This window comes from Halichondria panicea, chromosome 13 (genome assembly GCF_963675165.1).
Source record: "Halichondria panicea chromosome 13, odHalPani1.1, whole genome shotgun sequence".
NCBI classification, from domain to species: Eukaryota; Metazoa; Porifera; class Demospongiae; order Suberitida; family Halichondriidae; genus Halichondria; species Halichondria panicea.
In genome coordinates, this window is record NC_087389.1 from 1364066 (window position 1) to 1389460 (window position 25395).

General features: G+C 39.7%; 5 protein-coding genes and 3 long non-coding RNA genes across 18 annotated transcripts; 4 read left to right on the forward strand and 4 right to left on the reverse strand.

The window, feature by feature from the left end:
• The first annotated feature begins 1020 nt into the window (after window positions 1–1020).
• Window positions 1021–2240, forward strand: LOC135346138 (uncharacterized). Its single transcript, XR_010397990.1, has 3 exons — window positions 1021–1434; window positions 1502–1537; window positions 1952–2240. It is a non-coding gene; the product is annotated as an uncharacterized LOC135346138 (long non-coding RNA).
• A 695-nt stretch (window positions 2241–2935) lies between these two features.
• LOC135346871 (uncharacterized) lies at window positions 2936–6426 on the forward strand. Of its 6 annotated transcripts, none has more exons than XM_064544632.1 (5): window positions 2936–3195; window positions 3304–3408; window positions 3581–3625; window positions 3778–3870; window positions 5189–5709. In XM_064544632.1, the coding sequence occupies exons 1-5, from the start codon at window positions 3136–3138 to the stop codon at window positions 5354–5356; spliced, it is 471 nt and encodes a 156-aa protein (XP_064400702.1). In that variant the 5' UTR covers window positions 2936–3135; the 3' UTR covers window positions 5357–5709. The 6 variants fall into 6 exon arrangements, with proteins under 6 accessions (XP_064400702.1, XP_064400704.1, XP_064400706.1 ...); XM_064544634.1 differs by lacking the exon at window positions 5189–5709 and adding an exon at window positions 4739–5178 and having other exon boundaries at window positions 2937–3195; XM_064544636.1 differs by lacking the exon at window positions 5189–5709 and adding an exon at window positions 6199–6426 and having other exon boundaries at window positions 2943–3195.
• Window positions 6427–7539: 1113 nt separating this feature from the next.
• Window positions 7540–10080, forward strand: LOC135346869 (uncharacterized). 4 transcript variants are annotated; one of them, XM_064544631.1, is made up of 6 exons: window positions 7541–7787; window positions 7895–7999; window positions 8219–8263; window positions 8463–8555; window positions 9464–9608; window positions 10061–10080. In XM_064544631.1, the coding sequence occupies exons 1-5, from the start codon at window positions 7728–7730 to the stop codon at window positions 9605–9607; spliced, it is 447 nt and encodes a 148-aa protein (XP_064400701.1). In that variant the 5' UTR covers window positions 7541–7727; the 3' UTR covers window position 9608; window positions 10061–10080. The 4 variants fall into 4 exon arrangements, with proteins under 4 accessions (XP_064400700.1, XP_064400701.1, XP_064400699.1 ...); XM_064544630.1 differs by lacking the exon at window positions 10061–10080 and having other exon boundaries at window positions 7540–7787; window positions 9464–9758; XM_064544629.1 differs by lacking the exons at window positions 9464–9608; window positions 10061–10080 and adding an exon at window positions 8708–9278 and having other exon boundaries at window positions 7542–7787.
• A 674-nt stretch (window positions 10081–10754) lies between these two features.
• On the reverse strand, window positions 10755–12739 carry LOC135346868 (uncharacterized). Its single transcript, XM_064544627.1, has 5 exons — window positions 11467–12739; window positions 11309–11421; window positions 11119–11247; window positions 10935–11068; window positions 10755–10878 (listed from the first exon to the last, which is right to left on the reverse strand). The coding sequence occupies exons 1-4, from the start codon at window positions 12602–12604 to the stop codon at window positions 11018–11020; spliced, it is 1431 nt and encodes a 476-aa protein (XP_064400697.1). The 5' UTR covers window positions 12605–12739; the 3' UTR covers window positions 10755–10878; window positions 10935–11017.
• Window positions 12740–13912: 1173 nt separating this feature from the next.
• Window positions 13913–16941, reverse strand: LOC135346985 (uncharacterized). The gene is made up of 7 exons (XM_064544761.1): window positions 15617–16941; window positions 15446–15567; window positions 15269–15397; window positions 15069–15203; window positions 14889–15012; window positions 14705–14837; window positions 13913–14648 (listed from the first exon to the last, which is right to left on the reverse strand). The coding sequence occupies exons 1-7, from the start codon at window positions 16749–16751 to the stop codon at window positions 14096–14098; spliced, it is 2331 nt and encodes a 776-aa protein (XP_064400831.1). The 5' UTR covers window positions 16752–16941; the 3' UTR covers window positions 13913–14095.
• Window positions 16942–17249: 308 nt separating this feature from the next.
• On the forward strand, window positions 17250–19240 carry LOC135346986 (nitric oxide synthase-interacting protein-like). Its single transcript, XM_064544762.1, has 9 exons — window positions 17250–17392; window positions 17540–17592; window positions 17667–17719; window positions 18120–18184; window positions 18238–18512; window positions 18606–18722; window positions 18775–18845; window positions 18901–19012; window positions 19077–19240. Exons 1-9 carry the CDS (start codon window positions 17323–17325, stop codon window positions 19146–19148), a joined length of 888 nt encoding a protein of 295 aa, XP_064400832.1. The 5' UTR covers window positions 17250–17322; the 3' UTR covers window positions 19149–19240.
• A 646-nt stretch (window positions 19241–19886) lies between these two features.
• On the reverse strand, window positions 19887–21566 carry LOC135347160 (uncharacterized). 3 transcript variants are annotated; one of them, XR_010398294.1, is made up of 3 exons: window positions 21263–21488; window positions 20267–21211; window positions 19887–20215 (listed from the first exon to the last, which is right to left on the reverse strand). It is a non-coding gene; the product is annotated as an uncharacterized LOC135347160 (long non-coding RNA). The 3 variants fall into 3 exon arrangements; XR_010398295.1 differs by having other exon boundaries at window positions 20267–20349; window positions 20594–21457; XR_010398293.1 differs by having other exon boundaries at window positions 20267–21566.
• Window positions 21567–21962: 396 nt separating this feature from the next.
• On the reverse strand, window positions 21963–23463 carry LOC135347161 (uncharacterized). The gene is made up of 2 exons (XR_010398296.1): window positions 22976–23463; window positions 21963–22470 (listed from the first exon to the last, which is right to left on the reverse strand). It is a non-coding gene; the product is annotated as an uncharacterized LOC135347161 (long non-coding RNA).
• Window positions 23464–25395: the final 1932 nt, after the last annotated feature.

The window sequence follows — 25395 nt, forward strand, 5'->3', positions numbered from 1 at the left end:
CTTTTAATTACCCCGGACACTCTTTTGGGCAATTTTCGTTGTTCTAATACAACAGACACTCCAGTGCTTTAATATTACTAAATATTCAGACAATATCTTGAAAAGTTGAGTTACATTCATAGACGGCAAGTAAGACTTAGAGTGCTGCAGCTAGATAGCTTTGAGTATCTAGTTTTAGATAGCTAGTGCAACTATTCAGTCGCACACTGTTCTATTAAACTTAGCTAGCTCGCATGCAACTGCTTGCTTGTTCTAATTATTCCGGACACTTCGCATGCTCTATAAAAATCTATTCCAATTATACCCAGACAATTTCCAAAATAATTATTTTTTCTGTCCGATAAATTAGAAGATATACGGTAATTTTACTGATCCTTTCGTTTTTTGCCATGAGGATGTCGTTATGCAAAACTTAATGAAACTATCTTTACCAAAAATCGACATTGGATGCCTAGGGCCTACCAGTACAGTGGAGCTAAACTTATTGAAACTATTGTGTTTCACTGGGTTGTACATAGTACATGCAACTTTTGATAATCCGAGCTCTATATTATGAGCATGAATGACTGTAACTTTACACCACCTCTCTCACACACGCACGCACGCACGCACACACACACACACACACACACACACACACACACACACACACATGCACACACACACACACACACACACATGCACACACACACACACACACACACACACACACACACACACACACACACACACACACACACACACACACACACACACACACACACACACACACCACACACACACACACCCACACACCACACACACACACACACACACACACACACACACACACACACACACACACACACCACACACACACACACCCACACACCCACACACTCACACACTCAGACTCCTCCTCCCCCGGCTGTAGAGAAGGCTCCCATTCCCCAAGAGCATGTTCCCATGGTGCAAGCATTTGAGGGCATGTTGGAGAGATGCAGAGCTGCAGCTGCCAGCACTGTAAATAAGTGGATTCATATAATTTTGTGGCTTTGTTATTGTATTCATGTTGTTGTAGCTGCAAGGTAGCATGTGCTTACTAGGTTTATCCCCCCTGGAAATACCCCCTATGGAGACATGCCTCTTTGTGGTGGTATCTCCCTGGGAGAGTACCTAGTGAAAATACCCCCTCTTGAAATACCCCCTACCGAGACATATATGGGTGGGGTGTTTCCCAGGGAGACTACCTTGTCCTGGAAATACCCAACAGTGATAAGGGGTGTTTCCCAGGGAGAATACCACGTAACCTACTGTACATACGTTATCTGATGCGTGTACATGTTGTGTGGCTTCACCCTTTGTCGACATGCACGCACACAGGCTGTGAAAAGGAAACTAGACGACATTTCAAAGAAGCTAGCCATTCTCTGTGACCTGCTAAGAGCTTCTCAGGTGAAGCAATGTCTGATCAGCTACTTCGTCCAGTGTATGTTTATTGTGTGTACTTTCCCCCATACAGCTGTCACCCAATGTACTGCAAGGCCTTCATGGAATGGTATGTGAACTATTACAAACTTGCCATGCACCCTTGTAATCAAGATATTATCGTAATTCAGCACCACCACTAAAAAGTTATTGTGATTTTCCAGTGGCGCACAAATAGAACAAGAAAAAACTATAATTCCAGTTTGGCGCTTAGCAATAGAACGTAGCTAGAGTACTAGTAGCTGTTTCCACAAGGCTATTATAGATCAATTGTACATGTAGCCTCGATTTAAGGCCACGTTATAATTTCTAATTATCTAAGTGCCAGCAAAAAATAGTTCCAAAATTTATTACTTGGCGCTCAATTGGAGTAAAATATAAAAAATGTTGGACTTGGCGCTTCTATTAGAGTGGTGCTGTAATTAGAAGAAAGACGGCATTGTACATGTATTAATTTGTCTCTTACTCTTATTGCACACTACAGATGTCCAGAGCCTCAACTACCCCTCAGGGCTGGCTAGATACACATAGATGGTGTCTGCGGGAAATTTCTCCGAGATCAGCAGCTTCATACCGGGTCTCAAGGCTCTCCTCCAGCTGGGCTCCCAGCTCAGGGTCTAGCCACCTGTATAGAGGGACAGTGGAACTGTAATAGTGCTGTGTTATATGAATCAATGAACTGAACAATAATTTAATGTATTGTGCATTCTACTTTCTATCTCAGAAATAGTTTTGAGATTATTATTTTACAATTAATGAAGATATTATTATCAACAGCCACTGGAATATCTTGCTACACGCTTGTAGCAATGAATATAGTGATGAGCCTCAGGCACTTATAACAAAACCACAAACTACTACTACTACTAGCTACTAGTTGTGGTAAAGAGTCAAGTGCTCCACAAGTGTGTGTTGACCACAATGCAAACACAGTGGTGTTCAAGGAGTAAACAGCACTCAAGCTTACCTCCATTATGCTCTGATGAAAGCTAGCTAGACCACCATGGCTAGGTCTGCCTTGCCATGGGTAACACATAAATAATAAAATAATGCTTCCCCAGCACATTTAATGAGGAGGTGAATAAATCTATTTATTTAGTGAAAACAACACAATCAATATCAATAACATTTGCTGGTGCTGCAAATTCCCAAAATTTGCCATTGGGCTGTTTTCGTAGATGCAATTAGATAACAATAGCCTTTGTTGACAATGCAGCAAAGAGGTGGGAGGGAACACACTCAGCACCTTGTTATCGGGTGAACACAATATTCATTCTCATGATAAGGATTCCGCTATTACAAAAATTCCCTGGTACTGTCCCTATTTAATCTTGTACACGTGTCCAACAGCATATGACCTTCGGCTCAGCACATTTCATCTGGCCTGATTCCATATCCGATCAGATTCTATACCTATGTACATTGTACTCATTACAAATTATTAACACGTACTAGACTACGGTCAGTTCATAGCAAGTATTGCAAAGGTCAGTGAGACTAATTACCAGGAGTTACTCCCTAGCGTCAGACTTCCGAGTACCCCATTCCAAGGAAACTACCTAGTCTACTAAATTTAGAGCACAGTGCATATAGTTCAGTGTATAGCTATATCGGACTATTAGTAGCGACATCATTTATATATTGTCCGATACCAAGAAGCAATTGATCATGGGGACTATAAAAGAAACTCCAACTCTCTACGTCACAGTACCTGCCGGATATCCAACTGTAAGTAACAGAAGAAGAAAATCGAAGGAAAACTTTTGCTTTGAAGGTTGCATTTATTTGCATAGAGAAACTAGCTCTGTTTTATATAGCAATGATTTATTTCTGCAGGAGCGTCAACAGCCATTCAACTATTCTCAACAACTAATTCAAACAAACCTTCTATCACCAACCACAGCAGCAGCAATGGCCAACAAGTTTGAGAAAGAAGAGAAAGTGAGTCGACTGAGCAATGCATGCATCTACGCTGCATGATCATTCATCTATTTTTTGCGCATGTGATAGCTAGCTTGTATCTGCATGCACATGCAAGATAAAGCATTCAGTTTTAGCATTGTGGTTGCACTCTTACGCATATTGCTAACACTTTAACGTCTCTTGCACACAGTTTGACTATTCCAGCAACACTGAGAGTGACTCGGAGTCCAACAACGTAAGTTTCTAATACTGCACAATTATGTACTGAGGAATTAATATTGGGACGAGGGCAAATGTTGGGAAATGTATAATTAAGGCAACGTGTAAATTCAGCTTTGAGACTCACTGTGTTCCTCACCATGACAACTGTTTCCCTTCTCCTCACAGTCCAAGTCACGCTCAGGTAGCAGTTCACCGACTGCCTCGTTCGAAGAGCGAGTTTTTAATGACACTACTGCACGCAGTGGAGGACCCAATGCTGTGAGTAACGAAAGTGCATGCATAAATGATTATTTTTAAGACGATAGTAATAATGCATGGGGTATAGTAGTGAGTGAAGGTCTGTCTATGCAAGCTTTCAGAAATAGGAGAAAGAGGAGCTGCATTAATAGCTGTCATAATTATGAGTATTGATCATTAGTGAGCTACATGCAGTGCATTGTTGATGTACTAACTGTTGTTCTCTTCACTTTCTCACGCAATCTTTGAAGCCGAACATTGTTAAGTGCTATAAATGCTACAGTACGTGTAATCTGTGGTATGTCGTATACTACTGTGGCCATTATATACACCTGTGCGACAGCTGTCATCCATACTATCATGTGACTTGTCCAAATGACCCACAAAGTACTCGAAAAGAAAGCCGATAAAAACTCTGTTTTACAATAGTACTTGCATGTTGTTTTTAGCATTCTTTTTATAAATTTATTACAGCCTAAAGCACACTTAGGAGAATGTACACATGCGTCTCAGAACAAAAGCTACATAGAATTTAATTGTGGTGATACTGTCAAAGTCTGTAACTGGTGCTACAAAAATAGATTTGATAATTGCCCCACGCACACTACAAATGTAAGGAAGTTTTGGTATTTGTTCTATTGTCGGTGATCAGTGTACCAAGATTGACTGAACTAAATTAACTTTATTATAGCTAATAACTATAATCATAATTTATAGGCAGTAGCAATGTTATGGCAACAGCACGTACATGTACACTTACTACCGCATAATATAATAATTATGGCACTTTTTGTACCTTTATATAATTGTGAAAATTATTGTGAGCTTGGCATTGTACTTATTTATCATTCTACTCCCGTATGTACTTTTTCGCCTAACCTGTTCATAGCCTGGTAAATATCTCGGAGAATGCAGACATCAAAATCCAAAAAGAAGAGTTTACTACACTTGTGGGGATTCCTGTAATCTCTGCAACTATTGCTACCAGAACCTATTCTTCACATGCCCTAATCACCCGCAAAATGATCGACGTGCTAATTGCTACTGAGCGGATGATGGCATACCTCTTGGACTCACACTCACACTATATAGTTAGCATTATGATACACTTAGTTACCTTAGGTCACACTGGCTTTGTTCGCAACCGTGACTCCTTCTCCCTCGAGTAACCATGCACCGTCTTGTTGTATTGTCTGTAGCTGATAGAAATGGAGCAAACATTCACTATAATTATGTGTAACTTTATAATTTTTGAGAGTGTACGTTGGTGTTAATCCTATATATCTCAAATGTATCCGAATGTACCAAAGAAAGTTCACACTCACCTAATCTGTCATAGCCTGCTGCATATCTTGGACAATGCAACCATCAAGTGCATCTCATTCACAAAACAAAAGTTTTTTACACTTGTGGGGATTCCTATCACGTTTGTAACTGGTGCTACAAAGAGCGACACTTCACATGCCCTAGACACCCCCAAAATCATCGACGTGCTAACTACTACTAAGCAGATGGCCACACTCATCATAGGGTAGTAGCAGCATTACACACTTATAGTAGTTACCTTAGCATATCACACTGGCTTTTGTTGGCAACCGTGATGACCACTGTCTTATTGCACTGTCTATAGTGGAACACAGCAACTGTTAGAGATAGATAAAAATAACCTCACTACTTAATTTATTATTAATCAGGTTTTTCTTTTTGTATACTTATGTTTTTTTGTACTTAAATTAAATTCGAAATACTACATTTGGTGTCCAATGATAACAAGCTTAGGCTACTGTCATATTTATTGTGAGCGTATACTTTGGACTGTGTTAATTTTTTCATACGAAACAAATCTTTTATATTCCCATATGCACCTAATCTGTTTATAGCCTGACGAATATCTCGGAAGATGCGAGCATTGGGTTTTGTTCAAAACACTTGTTTACTTCACTTGTGGGGATTCCTGTAAACTTTGTGACTGGTGCTATGACAACCAATACTTCACATGTCCCACACACCCCTCTTGTAATCGAAAATGATGGCATGTATCTATTGGATCCAGACTCATAGTAGTTTAGCAATAGCGCAATATCACACTTGGTCACTTTATGTCACAGTGGAACATTATGTATAGAGCTATACAATTGGTTTTGTGCTTATAGCTACTATTTCTTTTTTTGTTAAAATGTATCTTTACAAAGCAAAATATACTGCAAAAAGACATTAGTTGGTAGTATCAATGAATCATAAAGACATAATCACATAAACCCATATGGTGGCCAACGATCACAACACTTACATTGAACACATGCATCACTTTTCATACACTATTTTTCATCCTACATACACTAATTACAGGAAATGTGTGAGGGATGTCGCCAATCAGATAACACAGTCAAACTAAGAAGAAAACTGTTTGAGTGTGGAGTAAACCACAAGCTGTGTGATGCCTGTGCTAACTTGGATAGATGTCCCCTTCATCCTCAATCTAGAAAGAACTAACTAACTAACCTGGCTATCAATTTACCATTATTTGCTCTAATTCAATCTGTATGATATAACAATCCTGTTTCCAATGTTGATAAATGTAAATCATTATTATAGTGAGCACTCTCTCATGAGTATATAATTATATATAGTAATCGAAAGTCTAAGTGTTACACTCGAGTTCCAGGTTGGCTATCACTCAATGGTTCCAGCTACTGAGGGTCGGAGATGTAATCAATATGTTCAGTATAGACTGAGCGAGAAGGTCGGAGGTAGCTCTGACATTGGTTTTCTTAGGCCATTGAAGCCAAGCGGACAGAACAAAAAATCAAAAGCAATTCTCTATTCTAACATAATTTTATTCACAAGGAGTGAAATTAGAAAAAGTTGTGACAATACAGTGTGCAACTATTATTACAACAACCACTAGCTGCAACTTGTATTAGTACATGTAATCAGGAGCAACTGTAATTAATCTGCAGGCTTGTAGCAATGCTTTACTCTTTACACCACAGCTAGTATGTTTGTGGTTTTGTTGTACAAGTGCCCTGAGGGTTATCACTACATGTATTCATTGCTACTCAAGTGCTCCACAAGTGTGTGTTGACCACAATGCAAACACAGTGCGTGTAAGGGAGTAAACACACACCTAAGCTTGCATGTATTACCCCAGGACACCTCCATTATGCAAAGCTAGCTAGATCACCTTGACTAGGTAGGACTGCCTGGTCATGGGTAACACATAAAACACATAACAAAGAATGCTTACCAGTATAACATTTTTGTTACATGTATGAGAAGTGGGTGATCTACTAAATCAATTTGTAGTGCTATAATTATGGCACAATCAATCTGTCAATAACATTTACTGGAATTTGCCATTGGGCTATTTTCGTAGATTCCAACAATATAATTTGTTGATTCTGCAGTCACTGTCTGTGTTAGCAACTAATTATTGATGACACAATATTCATGATAAATTTCCCTTGTATGCATCATAAAATTTCCCTGGTGCTGTCCCTTTTAAATTTACTTGACACGTGTCCAACGGCATATGATCTCCGGCTCAGCACATTCCATCCGGCCTGATTCCATATCCGGTCTGATTCTATAATTCTATACCTATGTACATTGTACGACAGGAAGCAAATGCGATAACACTCATTACAAAACTAATACGTACTAGATTACGGTCAGTTCATAGCAAATATTGCAAAGGTCAGTGAGACTAATTACCAGGAGTTTACCCCCTAGCGTCAGACTTCCGAGTACCCCATTCCAAGGAAACTACCTAGTCTACTAAATTTAGAGCACAGTGCATATAGTTAAGTGTATAGCTATATCGGACTATTAGTAGCGACATCATTTTTATATTGTCCGATACCAAGAAGCAATTGATCATGGCGACTATAAAAGAAGCTCCAACTCTCTACGTCACAGTACCTAACGGATATCCAACTGTAAGTAATAAGAAGAAGAAAACTGAAGAAAAACTTTCGCTTTGAAGGTTGCATTTATTTGCATAGAGAAGCTAGCTCTGTTTTATAGCAATAATTTATTTCTGCAGGAGCGTCAACAGCCATTCAACTATTCTCAACAACTACTTCAAACCAACCTTCTATCACCAACCACAGCAGCAGCGATGGCCAACAAGTTTGAGAAAGAAGAGAAAGTGAGTCGACTGAGATCATAGCTGCATTGTGAGATCAATGCATGCATCTACGCTGCATGACCATTCATGGCTAAAGCTTTTGTGCATGTGCTAGTTATATAGCTTGTATCTGCATGCACATGCAAGATAGAGCTTGTTACTGCACAAACACTTCAGTTTTAGCATTGTGGTTGCAGCTTTAATGCATACTGCTAACATTTTAATGTCTCTTGCACACAGTTCGAATACGACAGCAACACCGACAGTGACTCGGAGTGCAACAATGTAAGTTAAGTAGATAATGCATAACAATTAGCTTACTGTATACTAATAGGTTAGATGAAGGGACGACGGATTATTGTGAAATGCACAATCAAGCCTATGAACATGTTAAGCAGCCTTTTAGCTCATCACTTGCAACTGTACACAATGCATGTCTGGGTTGCATTCCTCACCATGACAACTGTTCCCCTTCTCCTCACAGTCCAAGTCACGCTCGGGTAGCAATTCACCGACTGCCGAGTTTGAAGAGCGAGTGTTTAATGACACCACTGGCCGCAGTGGAGGACCCAATGCTGTGAGTACACATTTATTTATTTATTTGAGTACACATTAATTTATCACCATAATAATAGTACCCAAATGAGGTAAGAGGCCTGACTATAGTGTTTGTTAGAATTACTGAACTATTCTTTACACATGTAAAATCACCACCTGTCAATTCTGAAGGCTGGCATTATCGAATGTTACCATGAGGTCTGCAAGAGTACTTCCAGACTCACCATGGTTAATTTCGATTGTACACACTACATATTCCTTTGTGAGCAGTGTATTGTTCGGTACTACTTCAGCTGCCCCGTACATCCACAGTCAGCTCGGATCCAGAGCACCTGCTAAGAAATATGATAGATGGCATGAATGCCTTGCACGTACAGTAGAATATAGTAGCTTACTTATTTATATAACTATATAAATGCATTTTGTACATCATTTACTATACGATTTCTTGTTCTTTCTATAAAAGCCTGACTACCTTCAATGCTTTAATTGTGAGAGGACATGCAACCTGGACATTGTCATCTACAGTTGTGGACATAGAATCCTTCTTTGTAACAACTGCATGCCTACATACTATAATAATTGCCCCTGGCACCCACAATCACCGTGGACTAAGATTATTAGCGATTTTAAGTAAAACACTTTTTGTGTACTTTTTAGAGTGATTATTTGATACGTTGTGCAATAGCGGCTTACCGCAGCTGATCTTTCTATTTTCTATCAATCAAATGAATACTTATAATCACAGGCAAAATTAATACATTGGCTATAACGATTTAAATAAAACGATTGGAGGCTAAAAGATTAAATTATTGGTAGGGACCTGAATGATCATGGTTTAAATTCCCGTCTATAAATCGGGGAATAAATGTTACATGTATAATTATTATGATAATTATATGACCATGGCCACACATAATTCAACAGGAAATGTGTGATGGATGTAGAAAATCAGATAACTCGGTACAAGCAAGAGGAAGACTGTTTGAGTGTCAAGTAAACCACAAGCTGTGTGACGACTGTGCTAACAGAGATACATGTCCCCTTCACCCTCAAGCTAGAAGGAACTAACTCATCTAGAAGTGTTTGATTCTATAATTATAGCTAAAGAATGATCAAGTGTGAAATTGCATGTTGTCGATAATTGCACAATGATAAATCGTTCATGTACAATTATACATGAAAGTATAACAATGCATTATTATAGCACTATAAAGTTTCAGTTGGAGTATTAGCAATCAAAACTATCAGTAGACTGAGTGAAAGGGTTGGAGGTACAACATGTAGCAGCTGTGTTAGTTTTTTTAGTACGGGAACGGTTGTCTTTGACATCATGTGGGGGGGAGCCTTGGGGGGGAGGACTGGAGGGGTTTGGTGAAGCAGCTTGAGGTGGCACAGGTAGTTGATCGTTTGTAAGCTTGGCGGCAGATAGAGGGGAGCGACTATTCTGTCCTCCCTGATAGGAGTAGCGAATGAACTCAAACACACACTTAAATTTGTCCCCTTCACCCTCAATCTAGAAGGTCATCAATCTATGCTAAAAGGTTTGATTCTATAACATAAACAATTATTTAGCCAAAAGTGTAAAATTACATGTTTTTGAGAATGTTGCACAATGACATGTGTATTGGTGCCAGTACATGTAATGCATTGTTACACTATAAAGTTTCAGTTGGAGTGCTAGCAATCAAAATGTCCAGTAGGCTGAGTGGAGGTAGCAGCTGTGTGATTAGTCTTCTTAGTACGGTTGTCTTTGACATCACGTGGGGGGGACCTGGAGAGAGAGGACTGGAGGGGTTTGGTAGAGAGTGGAGGTGGCACAGGTGGTTGATCATTCGTAAGCTTGGCGGCAGATAGAGGGGAACGACTATAAGACAGTATTTCCTGTCCTCCCTGATAGGAGTAGCGAATGAACTCAAACACACACTCAACACCGGCACATTTGACAGGCAAATGTGTCGATTCCGACCTCCTTTTGAACAACCTATATAAAAAAATTGCATGAATATCAGCACACATATACTGAATAAGAACGTACATTTTTGCAGGCTCATACTTGCAGAAGTGCTCAGAGACATCTTTGGCAGCTATCTTGACGGGCCTAATGGCTAGGAGGACACAATTCTTGCTGAAGTACCTTCCAGTATTCATCCTCTCAATGTGCAGGTTCACTGTATACAGTATGTCAAGTAATGCATGGGACTGCACATACACTTACCAGTTCCTTTAGTGGCTTCTTGTACAAATGGTCCAACAACAATGAAGTTGATTTGCTTCGTTTCCAATACAGCACGTGTCTCCGGATCACGGAAATTTAACTCATCATCGATAGCTTCGTCCGTCTATAACAGTATACAGATACAGTATTCACACAAAAGCAGTTTACTCTCTCTCTCACCATTCTCAGGTTCTCTGTTTTCTGAGCAAAGATGTCCTGCTGGACAGTGACAATGCTGTACTTGACTTGAAACACTTCTTTCTTTACCACCTCTTTAACATTGCGATAGAACGGGTGGAGTTCACAGAGACTACCTGTGTATACATAAATTATGGATGGCACACCATAAAAACCGTATAGTTACCTGTTCGAATCCTCTGGCCAGAATAAGGGCACACCCAACGGTACCAAATGAGATGTCGTATGCCATTTCCTTGGCTGGGGAAAACTGGAAAAATCGGAAAAGTTGGTTGCGAAGACCACCAACTGGTTTCTATGGGAATTAATGTAGGAAAAATATAACATCCAAGAAAATACTAATAGCGATGACTTACAAACTTTATGTTGCCAAGACGTTTTTCTCCCAAAGTACCTTGGTGAATTTTTAACTCCGGAATATCTGATTTAAAAAATATCTCTCTGATATCCTCGTCTCGAGGAGACGTTCCTATAACAAGAGCAGTAATTACAGTGAACATTAAATTCCTTTTACCTCCTGTTCTCTTGTTTCTTAAATTGTCTTTAATGGCATCATGCAAGAGATGAAGTTTCACATGATCTTCAGTTATTTGATTCTTGATCTCTTTGCTAACTTGAATGTCTTTAAAAACACGTCCATGACCAGAATCGGCTCTGAATAGCCTCATCACAAGAAAGTCAAGATCATTCCTAATTCTTGAATGGAAGGGATTCTTCAATAGCGATTCACACACATACTCCTCCGGAGCCAGACAAGCAGAGAAGGCAAATTTTGCAACATCTTTGTAGCCCAAGCTACTCGAATGCCTCTTAAAGCACCACAGAATACCATATACAACTGAGCCAAGCGCTAACACAAGGAGAACGTAGTTGGCAATTTGGATTTTTGAGAGCACTCTAAATGAAGGGTAAGAGCAAGATACAGCTATGGGAAACAACCACCCTTCAACCTGATCAGTAGAACCATTGAAGTCACGTGGACAGGGAAAAACAAAAGCAAAACTCTCTTCAGGAAAAACCAAAATATTGACGACGAGTGAAACTACAATAACTAGAAACTGAGCCAAAAGTTTGACGATATACAGTACAAATATTCCCATCCACTTCCATTTTTCAGGGAACTCTTGTTCTAATTTTTTAACAATATCGATATTCTTTGGTCTGAAATCACCGGTATCGCTATCTCTAAGCCGATCAATTTGTTTCACCAAATCCACAAAAAAATCGAACCTTCCACTGAAGACAGATGACCACAGATAGTGAGGGGCAACTACAATAATTCCTTGAATGAGAATGAACACAGTGTAATACTCACTCCAAGAGAGACTACTGAGACAGAAGGTGTTAACAAAAGCTGCATTGTCTCTAGTAAACTCCTGAGGGAGAACATCCATGGGTATGTAGCACTGAAGACCACTAGATCGGAAAAACTGGATACTAGCATCTAGGACCGTTAGTAACGCAATTCCAGTAGATACGTAGATGAGGAACTGGTCCCAAAAAAAGTCTTTTAGTTCAATATTTTTTCTTGTGTCATTGTTATCTTTGCTGGCACCATTTTTCTCATTAGTCTGAGAATTAAGGATATCTTGATTTAGCTTACTTGAAGGAAGATTATTGGTATTTTTCGAGAGAAGTCCCAAACTCTTCATTTCTGTCAGTACAGCACAGCTAGATTAGCTAGATCACACACAGTCAAACTATTGTTAATGTTTTATCTTCAGCAGCCATAAGCCATGCATACAGTCAGTAGATACACCCCTTTTTCCTTATAGGAGTGTGCAAAAATGGGAGGAACAAATGCCCTATAGCTATATACAAATAACTAGAGCTGAAATGCTAATCCCTAGGTATGTAGATCTTCAGCATGTCAAAATACAGAACACACATTTCACAAAATTAATACACTGATATGCACCACGCACCTCGGATTAATAACATGAGGTTAGAAAAGTGTGTAAGCTAAGAAAGGATTAATGTTAGTTAGTTAAGCGAAATTTTGCTGGGTCAGGTACAGGTATTTTCCAGTATATATTACATGCACTGCATGGGACAAAATGACCTTTTGAGACCTGAGCCCACCCTCTACCATCAGCATGCATGCATAATACTTATAGTGACACATGAATGAGACATTTGTGGTTCCTGTGGTAAACTTACTATAGACACGCACGGTTTCGATGCATATTAATAATACAATAATTATTGCTACCAATTTACCTATATATTTTTTCACATCTATGCAGCAATGCTGGTTTCTATATAATTATTATGCAAAAAAATGGTTTTCAAGGCAACGTTATTAGTTATAATCGCATGTTGTCCTATTATTCACTGTGATTCGTACAGTGATTAATCGCGTATCAGTAATTGCACGTCGTCAAGGCAGTAATTGCACGTTGTCAAGGCAGTAATGTGCAAAAATGGGAGGAACAAATTAGGCCCTGATAAATTATGCTTTTTTCACCCATTATTCTATTCTTTAATTCTTGAAAAATGTGTCTATTATTCTCATAAAAAATCCGATTGTTCTCATAAAAATCTGATATTCCTCAAAAACGTGATCATAAAAACAAAATTAAGATGTAGACATAAACCAAGCACACAACGTAGCCTTAATCCCAGGCCGAGTTTTTACAGTTAGGTGAACAACTATAGGGATCGAGGCTACACACAACGACATAAGCCATAATTATCACGATTATCATTGTTGACTTAAAGTGCTCCATAATATTCACTTTAATGTTCATGCACCTTCAGCCATTTTTGCCATGAGAACATCGTTATGCAAAACTTAATGTAATGATCTTTACCAAAAACAGACATTGTTTCCCAATTATTCATTTGACACCTATTATGCTAACGAGCATAATTTATCAGGGCCTAAACAACAAATGCCCTATAGCTACAAATAACTAGAGCTGAAACGCTAATCCCTAGGTATGTAGATCTTCAGCATGTCAAAATACAGAACACACATTTCACAAAATTAATACACTGATATGCACCACGTACCTCGGATTAATAACATGAGGTTAGAAAAGTGTGTAAGCTAAGATAGGATTAATGATAGTTAGTTTAGCGAAATTTTGCTGGGTCAGGTACAGGAATTTTCATCAAGCCTGACTTTTCCCTTTAGTCCCTTAAACTGGAGTTCCAGGTGGACTATTAGTAGGACTATTAGTAAACTGTGGAGTGGGTTGGCTACCACTCAATGGTTGCAGGTACTGAAGGTCGGAGATGGGGTAGCCAAAGTGTTCAGTGGACTGAGCGAGAGTGTTGGAGGTAGCTTCGACATTAGTCTTCTTAGAAAGCAGGACGCGGGAACGGTTGTCCTTAATGTCAGGTGTGGGAGGAGAAAATTGGAGGAGATCATTTTCAGAACGGCTAGGGTCATGTAACGAAGCGGTAGAGAGTGAGGGTAACACAGGGGGTCGATTATTCGACGCGGATCGAGGGGAATGACTTAGAGACCGGATCTCACCGGATCTAGCAAACTGAGGGGGTTCGTGGGGGGGTTGCCTGGGGGGTCGGCGTCTCAAGGTTGGCTCTTCCTGTCCTTGATACGAGTAGCCAATGAATTCAAACATACACTCAACACGTGCACCTGCACATTCGACAGGCACAAGACCATCGTCAAGGAGCGGAAAAGCATCCTTTAACTTAGTGTCTATTTCCATCTGCTTTAGAAACAACCTATGCGGAATATACTAATCCCACAACACACAATGATATAGTGGATATGAACGTACTCCTTTGCAGGCTCATACTTGCAGAAGTGTTCAGAGACATCTTTGTCAGCTATCTTGACGGGCCTAATAGCCAGGAGGACACAATTCTTGCTGAAGTACCTTCCAGTATTCATCCTCTCAATGTGCAGGTTCACTGTAGGGATTAAGTAGGACACATTTTCAGAGCTGAAGAATATACACTTACCAGTTCCTTTGGTGGCTTCTTGTACAAACGGTCCAACAACAATGAAGTTTATCTGCTTCGTTTCCAATACAGCACGTGTCTCCGGATCACGGAAATTTAACTCATCATCGATAGCTTCGTCTGTCTATAACAGTATACAGATACAGCATTCACATAAAAGCAGTTTACTATCTCTCTCACCATTCTCAGGTTCTCTGTTTTCTGAGCAAAGATGTCCTGCTGCACAATGACACTGCTGTAGTTGACTTGAAACACTTCTTTCTTCACCACCTCTTCAACATTGCGATAGAACGGGTGGAAGTTCACAGACACCACCTGTGCATGTGCACAGAAATTACTGATAATGGCATAACGTTCAATAAACACTGTTATATAGCTACCTGTTTGAATCCTCTGGCCAGAATAAGGGCACACCCAACAGTACCAAATGAGATGTCGTACGCCATGTCATTGGCTGGGGAGAATTGCAAAAACCCAAACAGTCGGTCGCGAAGACCACCAACTGGTTCCTATGGGAATTAATAATAACATCAAAAAATTCAATAGCAATGACTTACAAACTTCATGTTGCCAAGACGTTCTTCTCCCAAAATAACATTGTGAATTTCAACCTCTGGATAGTTATCAAAACCTGATTTAAGGAAGATCTCTCTAATGTCTTTGTCTCGTGGAGACATCCCTGTAACAATTAAGAGCAATAATTACAGAGAATATAAAATTCATTTTACCTCCTGTTCTCTTGTTTCTTAAATTGTCTTTAATAGCGTCATTCAAGAGATGAAGTTTCACATGATCATCAGTAATCTGATTCTTGATCTCTTTGCTAACTTGAATGTCTTTAAAAACACGTCCATGACCAGAATCGGCTCTGAATAGAATCATCACAAGAAAGTCAAGGTCGTTCCTAATTCTTGGATGGAAGGGATTCTTCAATAGCGATTCACACACATACTCCTCCGGAGCCAGACAAGCAGAGAAGGCAAATTTTGCAACATCTTTGTAGCCCAAGCTACTCGAATGCCTCTTAAAACACCAAAGAATACCATATACAACTGAGCCAAGCGCTAACACAAGGAGAACGTAGTTGGCAATTTGGATTCTTGAGAGCACTCTGAATGAAGGGTAAGAGCAAGACACAGCTATGGGAAACAACCACCCTTCAACCTGATCAGTGGAACCATTGAAGTCACGCGGACAGGAAAAAACAAAAGCAAAACTCTCTTGGGGAAAAACAAAGATATTGACAAGGAGCGAAATTACAACAGCTAGAAACTGAGCCAAAAGTTTGACAATATACAGTACAAATATTCCTGTCCACTTCCATTTCTCGGGGAACTCTTGCTCCAATTTTTTAACAATATCGATATTCTTTGGTCTGAAATCACCGGTATCGCTATCTCTAAGCCGATCAATTTGCTTCACCAAATCCACAAAGAAATCAAACCTTCCACTGAAAACGGACGACCACAGATAGTGAGGGGCAACTATAACAATTCCTTGAATGAGAATGAACACAGTGTAGTACTCACTCCAAGAGAGACTACTGAGACAGAAAGTGTTAACAAAAGCTGCATTGTCTCTAGTGAACTCTTGAGGGAGAACATTCATGGGTACGTAACACTGAAGACCACTGGACCGGAAAAACTGGATACTAGCATCTAGGACCGTTAGTAACGCAATTCCAGTAGCTATGTATGTGAGAAACTGATCCCAGAAAAACTCTTTTAGAGCAATATTTTTACCGGAGTTTCCTTCATTTTTACCGTTCTTCTTACTACCCTCATCTGCCTTGGGGTTATCAAACACAGTGTTGGAAACAGGCTTGAGTTGGCCAGTCACTGACTTGAGCAGCCCCTCAGCCATACCTACAGCACTAGTGGACTGTTCCTAGAATGGCACATGACCTATGGTCAGAATTACTACACCTAAACACCACAAACCACTAGCTTAGATTAAGAGCATTGATTTTGTTTGATGGTTACAAAACCAGTAGCTAGTGCACTGTCTAGAACCTGACTATGGTCAGTTTCACCCACAAACCACCTGAAGTGGTTTCAACATGCATTGATGCAAACATTTTTACCACCATTTATATGTAGCTGTGTGCACATAATATTATAAATAATTATATGCGTACATATGCAACTGACAGTCTGTAGTACTGAGTACTTTACAAAACCATACCTGAAAATCAATGCAATCAGATTTTTCTTATCTGTGTGTGGAAAAAGTCATTACAAAGATTATTACTGAAGAATAAGAGCTGCACAACAGCTGCATATAATTATACCTTCCTAATGCTGCTCCAACTTTCCATGTGGATCCGAGTAGTGCGCATGTGCGAGAACAAAATTAAACGAAACCACTTTTAGACTAGACATAATATCGAAAAATAAAGTTGACCTTTGTACCCCAGTGTGTTAAAGAGCAGAGGATGGGAAGACATGGAAAGAATGCTACAGCTTCTGCTGTGTACAGCTATCATGAGAGAAGGAAGGACACAGGTGAGACTTACTATAAAACAGACATCTAAGCGGGCTAAGACTAATCACATAGAGTAGATTCCTGCGCTCCTAGATCCTGAGTATGAGTATATTAATTAATAAATTACTGATGTAGAATCTATATTGATATTCCGTATTCTCATACAGCTGAAGGTCAATATGGCAGTCAGTCCCTGAGGCTGGGGAAGGACTCCATTAAGGTGAGTGTGAAACAATCAGATGAGTGTTTATATATATACATTGAATCGAGCATCTTTTTAATACTCTCTCCCAGGACTTTGACTGTTGTAACCTAACTCTCCAACCTTGCAAGAACCCTGTTTTAACGTAAGTGGATCTAATTAATTGTTGAGGTTGTATGCAGAACGTGGTTGTTCGTGGCAGGACGTGGATAGTTACACACGTATACATGCAGGTCTGTTTTCCGGATACATGTATAGTTATAGTAGGAATGCTAACTCAGCATATTTTGTGGGGTCTTATATGAAGGATCAACTATGGTCGTAGGTAATAGAGCATTTTTGAACAGCCATAACTTGAGTATTCGGTAGGTCTATTACTGAAAGCTTAGAGAGAGGCCTTGTTGATGATGTGTTACAATTAAACGGCCTGTTTTTGGCAAATTATGGCCCGTTCTAATTTGGGATTTGAGCATACCATCTGAAAATGGGCTCCCTCTAAGCGTTAAAAAATTAGTTCAGTTTTAATGCCCTGATCTCTGATACAGAACGGATGGCTACTTGTATGACAAAGAGGCCATTCTCGAGTGTCTCCTACACCAAAAGAGAGATAGTAAGTCACATGATCAAATGCCATCTCACATGAGCTCGTACCCATACCCTCAGATGCTCGGAGAATGAAAGAATACGAGAAGCAGAAACAAAAACACGAGAATAAAGAAATTGAAGACGGAATGGCCGACACTCGTTCAAAGATAGCCAAGTTTTTCTCTGCTGAGAAGAGTATTGTCTCCAAACCAATCAACCCCTTCAGTCAGAAGACCAAGTCAGAGGCCACTCCCGGGACTAATGTGTCGAGTGAGGAGCAGAGATCTAAACTGCCCAGTTTCTGGATACCTTCTCTCACACCTGACTCCACCCCTACTGAGATCAAGAAACCAGTAAGCACATTGATACAGTGTACAGTGTTATATATGACTCTTTTAGTACTGTGTGTGTCTGTGTGTGTAAGAAATGCTGTGTTCCCTCTCCAGGACAACAAGACCTACTGCCCCATGAGTGGAGCACAGTTGAGAGTGAAAGACCTCATCTCCATCAACTTCACCCCCATAGCCGACAGAGACAGCAAAACATCTCTCATCGTCAAAAAGGTACTCTCCGTATTTCGGTGTTATCCTGTCTGTTACTGAAGTGTTTCTACAGGCCAGATACATGTGTCCTGTAACATACGATGCTTTAGGAAACTCTGTTCCTTGTGCTGTACTCAAAACGACGTGAGTAGCTACAAACCATATCAAATTCATAGTGTAAAAGCTTTTGTGTTTGTAGTGGTGATGTAGTGACGATGGAATGTGTGGAGAAGCTGATTCGAAAGAATGACATGCTCTGTCCCCTCTCAGGCAAAAAACTCAAGGAGAGTGACATCATCACTCTAGTCAGGGTGAGCTCAGTCATGTGATAATCATATCGTGTTATTCGTGTCAGCTGCTATAATTATTCAACAGGGTGGTACTGGATATGCTGCGTCTGGTGTAACGCTAAAAGCAACCAAGGCTGGAGCCGCAATCATGGCATAGAACTGACATTTTCCATTGCATATTATGTACTTCTCTTGCATTTACTTCTCTTTTACATGTGAACCTGCTAGTTTTCGAAGCAATTGACCTTGTGGGGTGAAGTATTAGTTAACTGCCCACTGTTGCAGTGTTGGTAATAAATGAAAGCACTGCAGGTGCTGTGATGCCTCGGTGGAGATGCTAAAGCTACATAACATAAAGCTACTATAATAGCTTTATGCATTTATATATCATGATGAACATTATTTTTTGCATTGCTACATGCAAACTCAAAGAGTGGGTAATGATCGACTACGATTGTTGTTAAAAACGATCGATGCCAAAAGTTCAAGTCTAAAATCGTTGTTGTCTGAAAAGATAACGAACGGCTGGTCTCGAGGCTAGCGTTGCAGCGCTCTTCTCACTCTTGCAGCTCAGAGGAGGTAGGACATCCGTTGAATCTTTCTGTTAGGTGCTTTAGCGAAGTTACAAGAAACATAATATCAGCTAGTTCAGAATGGTACATGAGTGGTAGGTTTGAGGTGATTAAGACGTTCTGTCCTTGTAGTTCAGCCTAGCCTCGATCCCAGGCCGATCCGTCTCTAATTGAACGCTAGGTCGCCTCCTCGAGGCTAAGTTCAGCCCTGCATATTAGCCTCGATCCCAGGCCGAGTTTTCGCTTTTATAACGGTTAGGCAAACAACTGGGCCTGGTACTAGTTGTCTGCGCATGCGTCAAATTTTCATTGTATATTTATGGTCGGCAAAAATATTTAATAAATCAATAATAGAAATTTGTACACAGAAAATGCACAGAGTGAGTACACAAAAGATGCACATAGGGAGCTGCTTCACAAAGGCCTGGGGAGTTGCCAGTTGTGCTGCAGCACAATTACAGTGACCCAGGGCAACTTCAGGATGATTGAATGCCTTCAAATTACATTTCAAAAAGATTTAGCAGGCTGCTGGACTTCTGTGATTCTAGGCCCCAACTCGTAACTCAGTTAAATTTTGCTTGAGAAAACGTAGATTCTCTTGATGTCTCTGAGCTACCCAGCAACGCTCGAATGAGCAGGTCATACTCCAGTCCTGTGAGTATAGGACAATATTAAAAGAAACCAAAGACGGTTAAACCCTTACCTCAAACTGTCCAGTCTCGTCCGTTAGTATAGCCAAGAGGAGCACTGTTGGGATAGCTGGATATTAGCCATTGCTCCTAGATCCTGTACAGAGAAGTAGACATTTTAAATAATTATGTGTAGATCTATACATATTAAATTTCTCGGTTATAGTGTCATTGTCGACGAGCTGATGATGGCAGCACCAAGTTCTCTAGCTCACACTCTTCACTTGATCCACCATATTAATGATGAAACTATATATAGTCTACCTACGTACCGGTAGATCTTGCCAAACATGAACAACACTTGATAGCATAGCCATAGGGCCCACACAAAAATATCTGACCTTAACAAGCTTGACAAAGCTTTATACCTCTTCCCTTGTTGTTCAGTCTTCAGAATAAGCTTCAGAGAAGAGAGAAGCTTCAACTAAGAGCCATTCCAATCGATTCCAATAATGATAAAACGGGAACTGACTTCTAGTACACGATAGTACACGAATATAAATGTCACGAAAGTGAACGAGAATATCCATTCGTCAGAATCTGACGAACGACTGACGCATGCGCAGACAACTAGTACCAGGCCCAGTTGTTCGCCTAACCGTTATAAAAGCGAAAACTCGGCCTGGGATCGAGGCTACCCTGCGTATATACTCATGGCCGATGACAAATTCCGTGCTTCTGCGCTGCACACTTTCAAGCTTTTCAATATCCTTAATAAGTGTAGGACGCAAAAGTAGACTACAGTAGGACATTTGTGACCTAACTGTTGGGTTCTTGTTAGGCTAACAAGAGAAACATAAAGTTGTCTTCTAGTGGCGAGAGAGTTAGAAGAGGAGAAAAAGCGCCAGAGATGTGGGTAGATCTACTCAGTGGAAGTGGATCGAGACATAGATCGAGGTATCTAATCTGTCCACAATAGTAATATTCATTATAATGGACAGATCTCACTCAAATTTGGCCTGGATATACGGAATTTGAAGTTGAAATTAGTATAATATTATAATTATTACCTTGCTAAAATTCCATGTGATGTAAAGGACACTAGTGCTCATCAAGACATTGTTGCATAGTGTCAGTCAGTGGGATTTATATGGCATATAGATCTACCTGCATACGACAATTTGTATCAGTGTCTTTGAGTAGTATATATTCTATCCTTGTAATATTATACTGTTCTTGCCCGCTATACTTGTGCACACCTGAAAAGTATACCTCTAGACTATAACTTTATACCCTCTAAAATATCATTAAGTTAGAGCATATACAAGGTTGCTTTCCGCGTATACAAGAGTTCATTAGGAAGAGTACGCAACTCCAATAGACTGTGCATAAAAAGTATTCTTCCACTCCTACGTCACAGATACTGGCTGTTGTAACCGCAACAAGTAGGAAAGGCAATGAATAAAATTAGTAACGCTGTCATTGCCTTTCCTACAACAGTTGTAAATGAATACATTAGTGATAATCATCACTATGTTATTCATTGCAAATTTGATTTCACAGTTTATACAACAGCATGTGGTTGTGACGTAGGCCTGAAGAAACGCCTACTATGGTTTTAAGTGGAGTTGCGTACTCTTCCTAATGAACTCTTGGCGTATAATAATAGTCTACACCACAATAGTGACATACAATACAACTGCATGTTACAGCGATACAAGGTTGCTTTCCTCGTACTAGTTACATCACCACCAGTATACATGCATATAATTATTGTGGCAAACAAAAACAAAAGCTATCATAAGATATACACATACATTTAAACCACTACGATTACTTTGTTACATCAATGATTGGATAATTTATTGATATGTTCTTGCAGTGAGGTCTGAACTCTTCCAAATGGTGTTGATATGTATGGAATACCATGCTTCATACAAACCTTCCTCACAACTGGGCTGATCTTCTTCAACAAAATTGGCTTCAGAGTCGGAAAGAGATGGTGCTCGATATGATAGTTAAAGTAGCCATAGTGAAACTCGATAAAAGCAAGAAGCCAGTTAGTAGGATACCAATTACCAGAAGCACGTACTTGAACTTCAGCCCATGATTTTTTTCCATGAAAGTCCTTGGCATCCTTTGCCTCCCCCAAGACTTGATGGGTTTCTTCATGATCATTGAACAGCAGGATAAAGGCAGTTTGTGACAGAGTCACAGCATAAACAGCAAACACAGCCAACCCCATCCAGAAACCATGCAAACGCATGCAGTAAATCACCTGCAAAAACAGAATCAGCCTTGACATTAAATGTATGATTATATCCCATTTGTGACGAAGGTATTTTCGATAAACAAGAAGCCATAGCGTTGTCAGTATTAGTTTGGAAGGGAAGTACAATGAAATAGCAACCCAATAGTAGAGGTGTTGGAAGCGATGGAAGAACCTGTGCTTCACGTACTTGTGTATTCTAATACCAATCCAAGCAATTGAAGATGTTTGGTGATCAATCACGGAATGAGGTTGATAGTGATGTGTTTGATGTGTAATTTGCCACTTAAGTCCCGACATTCCTATCAAATCAAAGGGGTGCATCGCTATGAAGTCAATCAGAGGGCTCCTTGTAAATCCAGAATGGGTGGACATAATTATGAGCAATATTGGAAAGCATGCAAACCAAGTGTACTCCAAGCAATATAGCTGAAATAAATGATCCACCGACCCAAGTCAAGTATGACAGGACTAAATAGATACACAGGTAGTAGATAATGAACAGAGTTCCTACCTCATTTGAGTAGTGGGTAGTCTCGTTGTTTTCCTTCAAGAAAGCAGCAACACCATTTTTCAAATCTTGCCAGAACTCGTCTTTGTTGGTATCTTTGTAAACAATTCGATCCAAAAACTTCAAGGCCATGGTCTTATCTTGATGCAAATGATAGTCAGCTACATCCAACTGACCAATAACTTTAATGTAATTTTTTCTGCGGAAATTCTCACTTTTGAGCAGTGATTCTACATTAGTATTGACATGAGCTGCAGAGAACAATCCACCACACTCGCTGCCAAGATGACCCCTGAACGTATCTCCAAATGGATGCTTTTCAATGAAGTTTGTGATGTCATAAACAATCCCATTGATTGATAACCATGCATCAGAGTAGGAAGAGTGATCTTTTAGCTCTTCATAAGAGACAGGTCGGTCTTGTTTGAGACTCAAATCTCTACATCGGATAGTGTCCTGTTTATCCATTTTCAGCTTGTAAACAGAGTTAGCAAAGCACCTGAATTTATATTAGAGCTGTGCGCACTACTGCACATGTGTGTTAGAACACCGTAATAATAAATTATCTCGCTTGCACATGCACACCCAGGCATAAAATTAGAGATGAGTCCATACCTTGCTGACTTTCCTTGTTGATGTAAAGGACACTAGTGCTCATCAAGACATTGCAACAAGATCATGATAAAATTATTAAGAAATTAATAGATATACCTGACAGTGTTGTGTTATGACAGTGTATATTTGTATTTGTGTCTTTTGAATATAATATCCTATAATTATTATACATGTAGTGTCGTGTGTTTTTTTATCTTGTCCGCTACTTGTGTACACTTGAAAAGTATACCTCTAGACTATAACCTTATACCCTCTAAAATATCATTAAGTTAGAGCATCCAAGGTTGCTTTCCGCGTACAATAATAGTCTACACCACAATAGTAAGAAAACAAAATTATTGTGACAAACAAAAGCCATTTCAATAGAGGATACAAGGTTGCTTTCCTCGTACAATAATCATAGTTTACATCACCAGTACAATAGTAAGAAAACATAATTATTTAGGCAAACAAAATCCATAAATTATATATAATTATACTATAGCATAAGACAGCTATAATACTAAACCACTACGATTTCATTATTACATCAATGATTGGACAATTTATTGATATGTTCTTGCAGTGAGGTCTGAACTCTTCCAAATGGTGTTGATATGTATGGAATACCATGCTTCATACAAACCTTCCTCACAACTGGGCTGATCTTCTTCAACAAAATTGGCTTCAGAGTCGGAAAGAGATGGTGCTCGATATGATAGTTAAAGTAGCCATAGTGAAACTCGATAAAAGCAAGAAGCCAGTTAGTAGGATACCAATTACCAGAAGCACGTACTTGAACTTCAGCCCATGATTTTTTTCCATGAAAGTCCTTGGCATCCTTTGCCTCCCCCAAGACTTGATGGGTCTCTTCATGATCATTGAACAGCAGGATAAAGGCAGTTTGTGACAGAGTCACAGCATAAACAGCAAACACAGCCAACCCCATCCAGAAACCATGGAAACGCATGCAGTAAATCACCTGTGAAAACAGAATCAGCTTTGACATTAAATGTATGATTATATCCCATTTGTGACGAAGGAATTTTCGATAAACAAGAAGCCATAGCGTTGTCAGTATTAGTTTGGAGGGGAAGTATAATGAAATAGCAACCCAATAGTAGATGTGTTGGAAGCGATGGAAGAACCTGTGCTTCATGTACTTGTGTATTCTAATACCAATCCAAGCAATTGAGGATGTTTGGTGATCAATCACGGAATGAGGTTGATAGTGATGTGTTTGATGTGTAATTTGCCACTCAAGTCCCGACATTCCTATCAAATCAAAGAGGTGCATCGCTATGAAGTCAATCAGAGGGCTCCTCGTAAATCCAGAATGGGTGGACATATGAGCAATATTGGAAAGCATGCAAACCAAGTGTACTCCAAGCAATATAGCTGAAATAAATGATCCACCGACCCAAGTCAAGTATGACAGGACTAAATAGATACACAGGTAGTAGATAATGAACAGAATTCCTACCTCATTTGAGTAGTGGGTAGTCTCGTTGTTTTCCTTCAAGAAAGCAGCAACACTATTTTTCAAATCTTGCCAGAACTCGTCTTTGTTGGTATCTTTGTAAACAATTCGATCCAAAAACTTTAAGGCCACAATCTTATCTTCATGCACATGATAGTCAGCTATATCCAACTGACCAATAACTTCGATGCAATTTTTCCTGCGAAAATTCTCACTTTTGAGCAGTGATTCTACATTGGTATTGACATGAGCTGCAGAGAACAATCCACCACACTCGCTGCCAAGATGACCCCTGAACGTATCTCCAAATGGATGCTTTTCAATGAAGTTTGTGATGTCGTAAACAATC

Coding starts and splice junctions, on each gene's coding strand:
- LOC135346871 (XM_064544632.1), top strand. CDS start 3,136: ATGGGGACTATAAAAGAAACTCCAACTCTCTACGTCACAGTACCTGCC. Junction 3,626..3,777: donor GTGACTCGGAGTCCAACAAC/GTAAGTTTCTAA, acceptor TTCTCCTCACAG/TCCAAGTCACGCTCAGGTAG. Junction 3,871..5,188: donor GCAGTGGAGGACCCAATGCT/GTGAGTAACGAA, acceptor AATCTGTCATAG/CCTGCTGCATATCTTGGACA.
- LOC135346869 (XM_064544628.1), top strand. CDS start 7,728: ATGGCGACTATAAAAGAAGCTCCAACTCTCTACGTCACAGTACCTAAC. Junction 7,788..7,894: donor TACCTAACGGATATCCAACT/GTAAGTAATAAG, acceptor TTATTTCTGCAG/GAGCGTCAACAGCCATTCAA. Junction 8,000..8,218: donor AGTTTGAGAAAGAAGAGAAA/GTGAGTCGACTG, acceptor TCTTGCACACAG/TTCGAATACGACAGCAACAC.
- LOC135346868 (XM_064544627.1), bottom strand. CDS start 12,604: ATGAAGAGTTTGGGACTTCTCTCGAAAAATACCAATAATCTTCCTTCA. Junction 11,248..11,308: donor GTCTTGGCAACATAAAGTTT/GTAAGTCATCGC, acceptor TAATTCCCATAG/AAACCAGTTGGTGGTCTTCG. Junction 11,069..11,118: donor TGGCCAGAGGATTCGAACAG/GTAACTATACGG, acceptor ATGTATACACAG/GTAGTCTCTGTGAACTCCAC.
- LOC135346985 (XM_064544761.1), bottom strand. CDS start 16,751: ATGGCTGAGGGGCTGCTCAAGTCAGTGACTGGCCAACTCAAGCCTGTT. Junction 15,398..15,445: donor GTCTTGGCAACATGAAGTTT/GTAAGTCATTGC, acceptor TAATTCCCATAG/GAACCAGTTGGTGGTCTTCG. Junction 15,204..15,268: donor TGGCCAGAGGATTCAAACAG/GTAGCTATATAA, acceptor GCACATGCACAG/GTGGTGTCTGTGAACTTCCA.
- LOC135346986 (XM_064544762.1), top strand. CDS start 17,323: ATGGGAAGACATGGAAAGAATGCTACAGCTTCTGCTGTGTACAGCTAT. Junction 18,185..18,237: donor CCTACACCAAAAGAGAGATA/GTAAGTCACATG, acceptor CCATACCCTCAG/ATGCTCGGAGAATGAAAGAA. Junction 18,846..18,900: donor TGTGCTGTACTCAAAACGAC/GTGAGTAGCTAC, acceptor TTGTGTTTGTAG/TGGTGATGTAGTGACGATGG.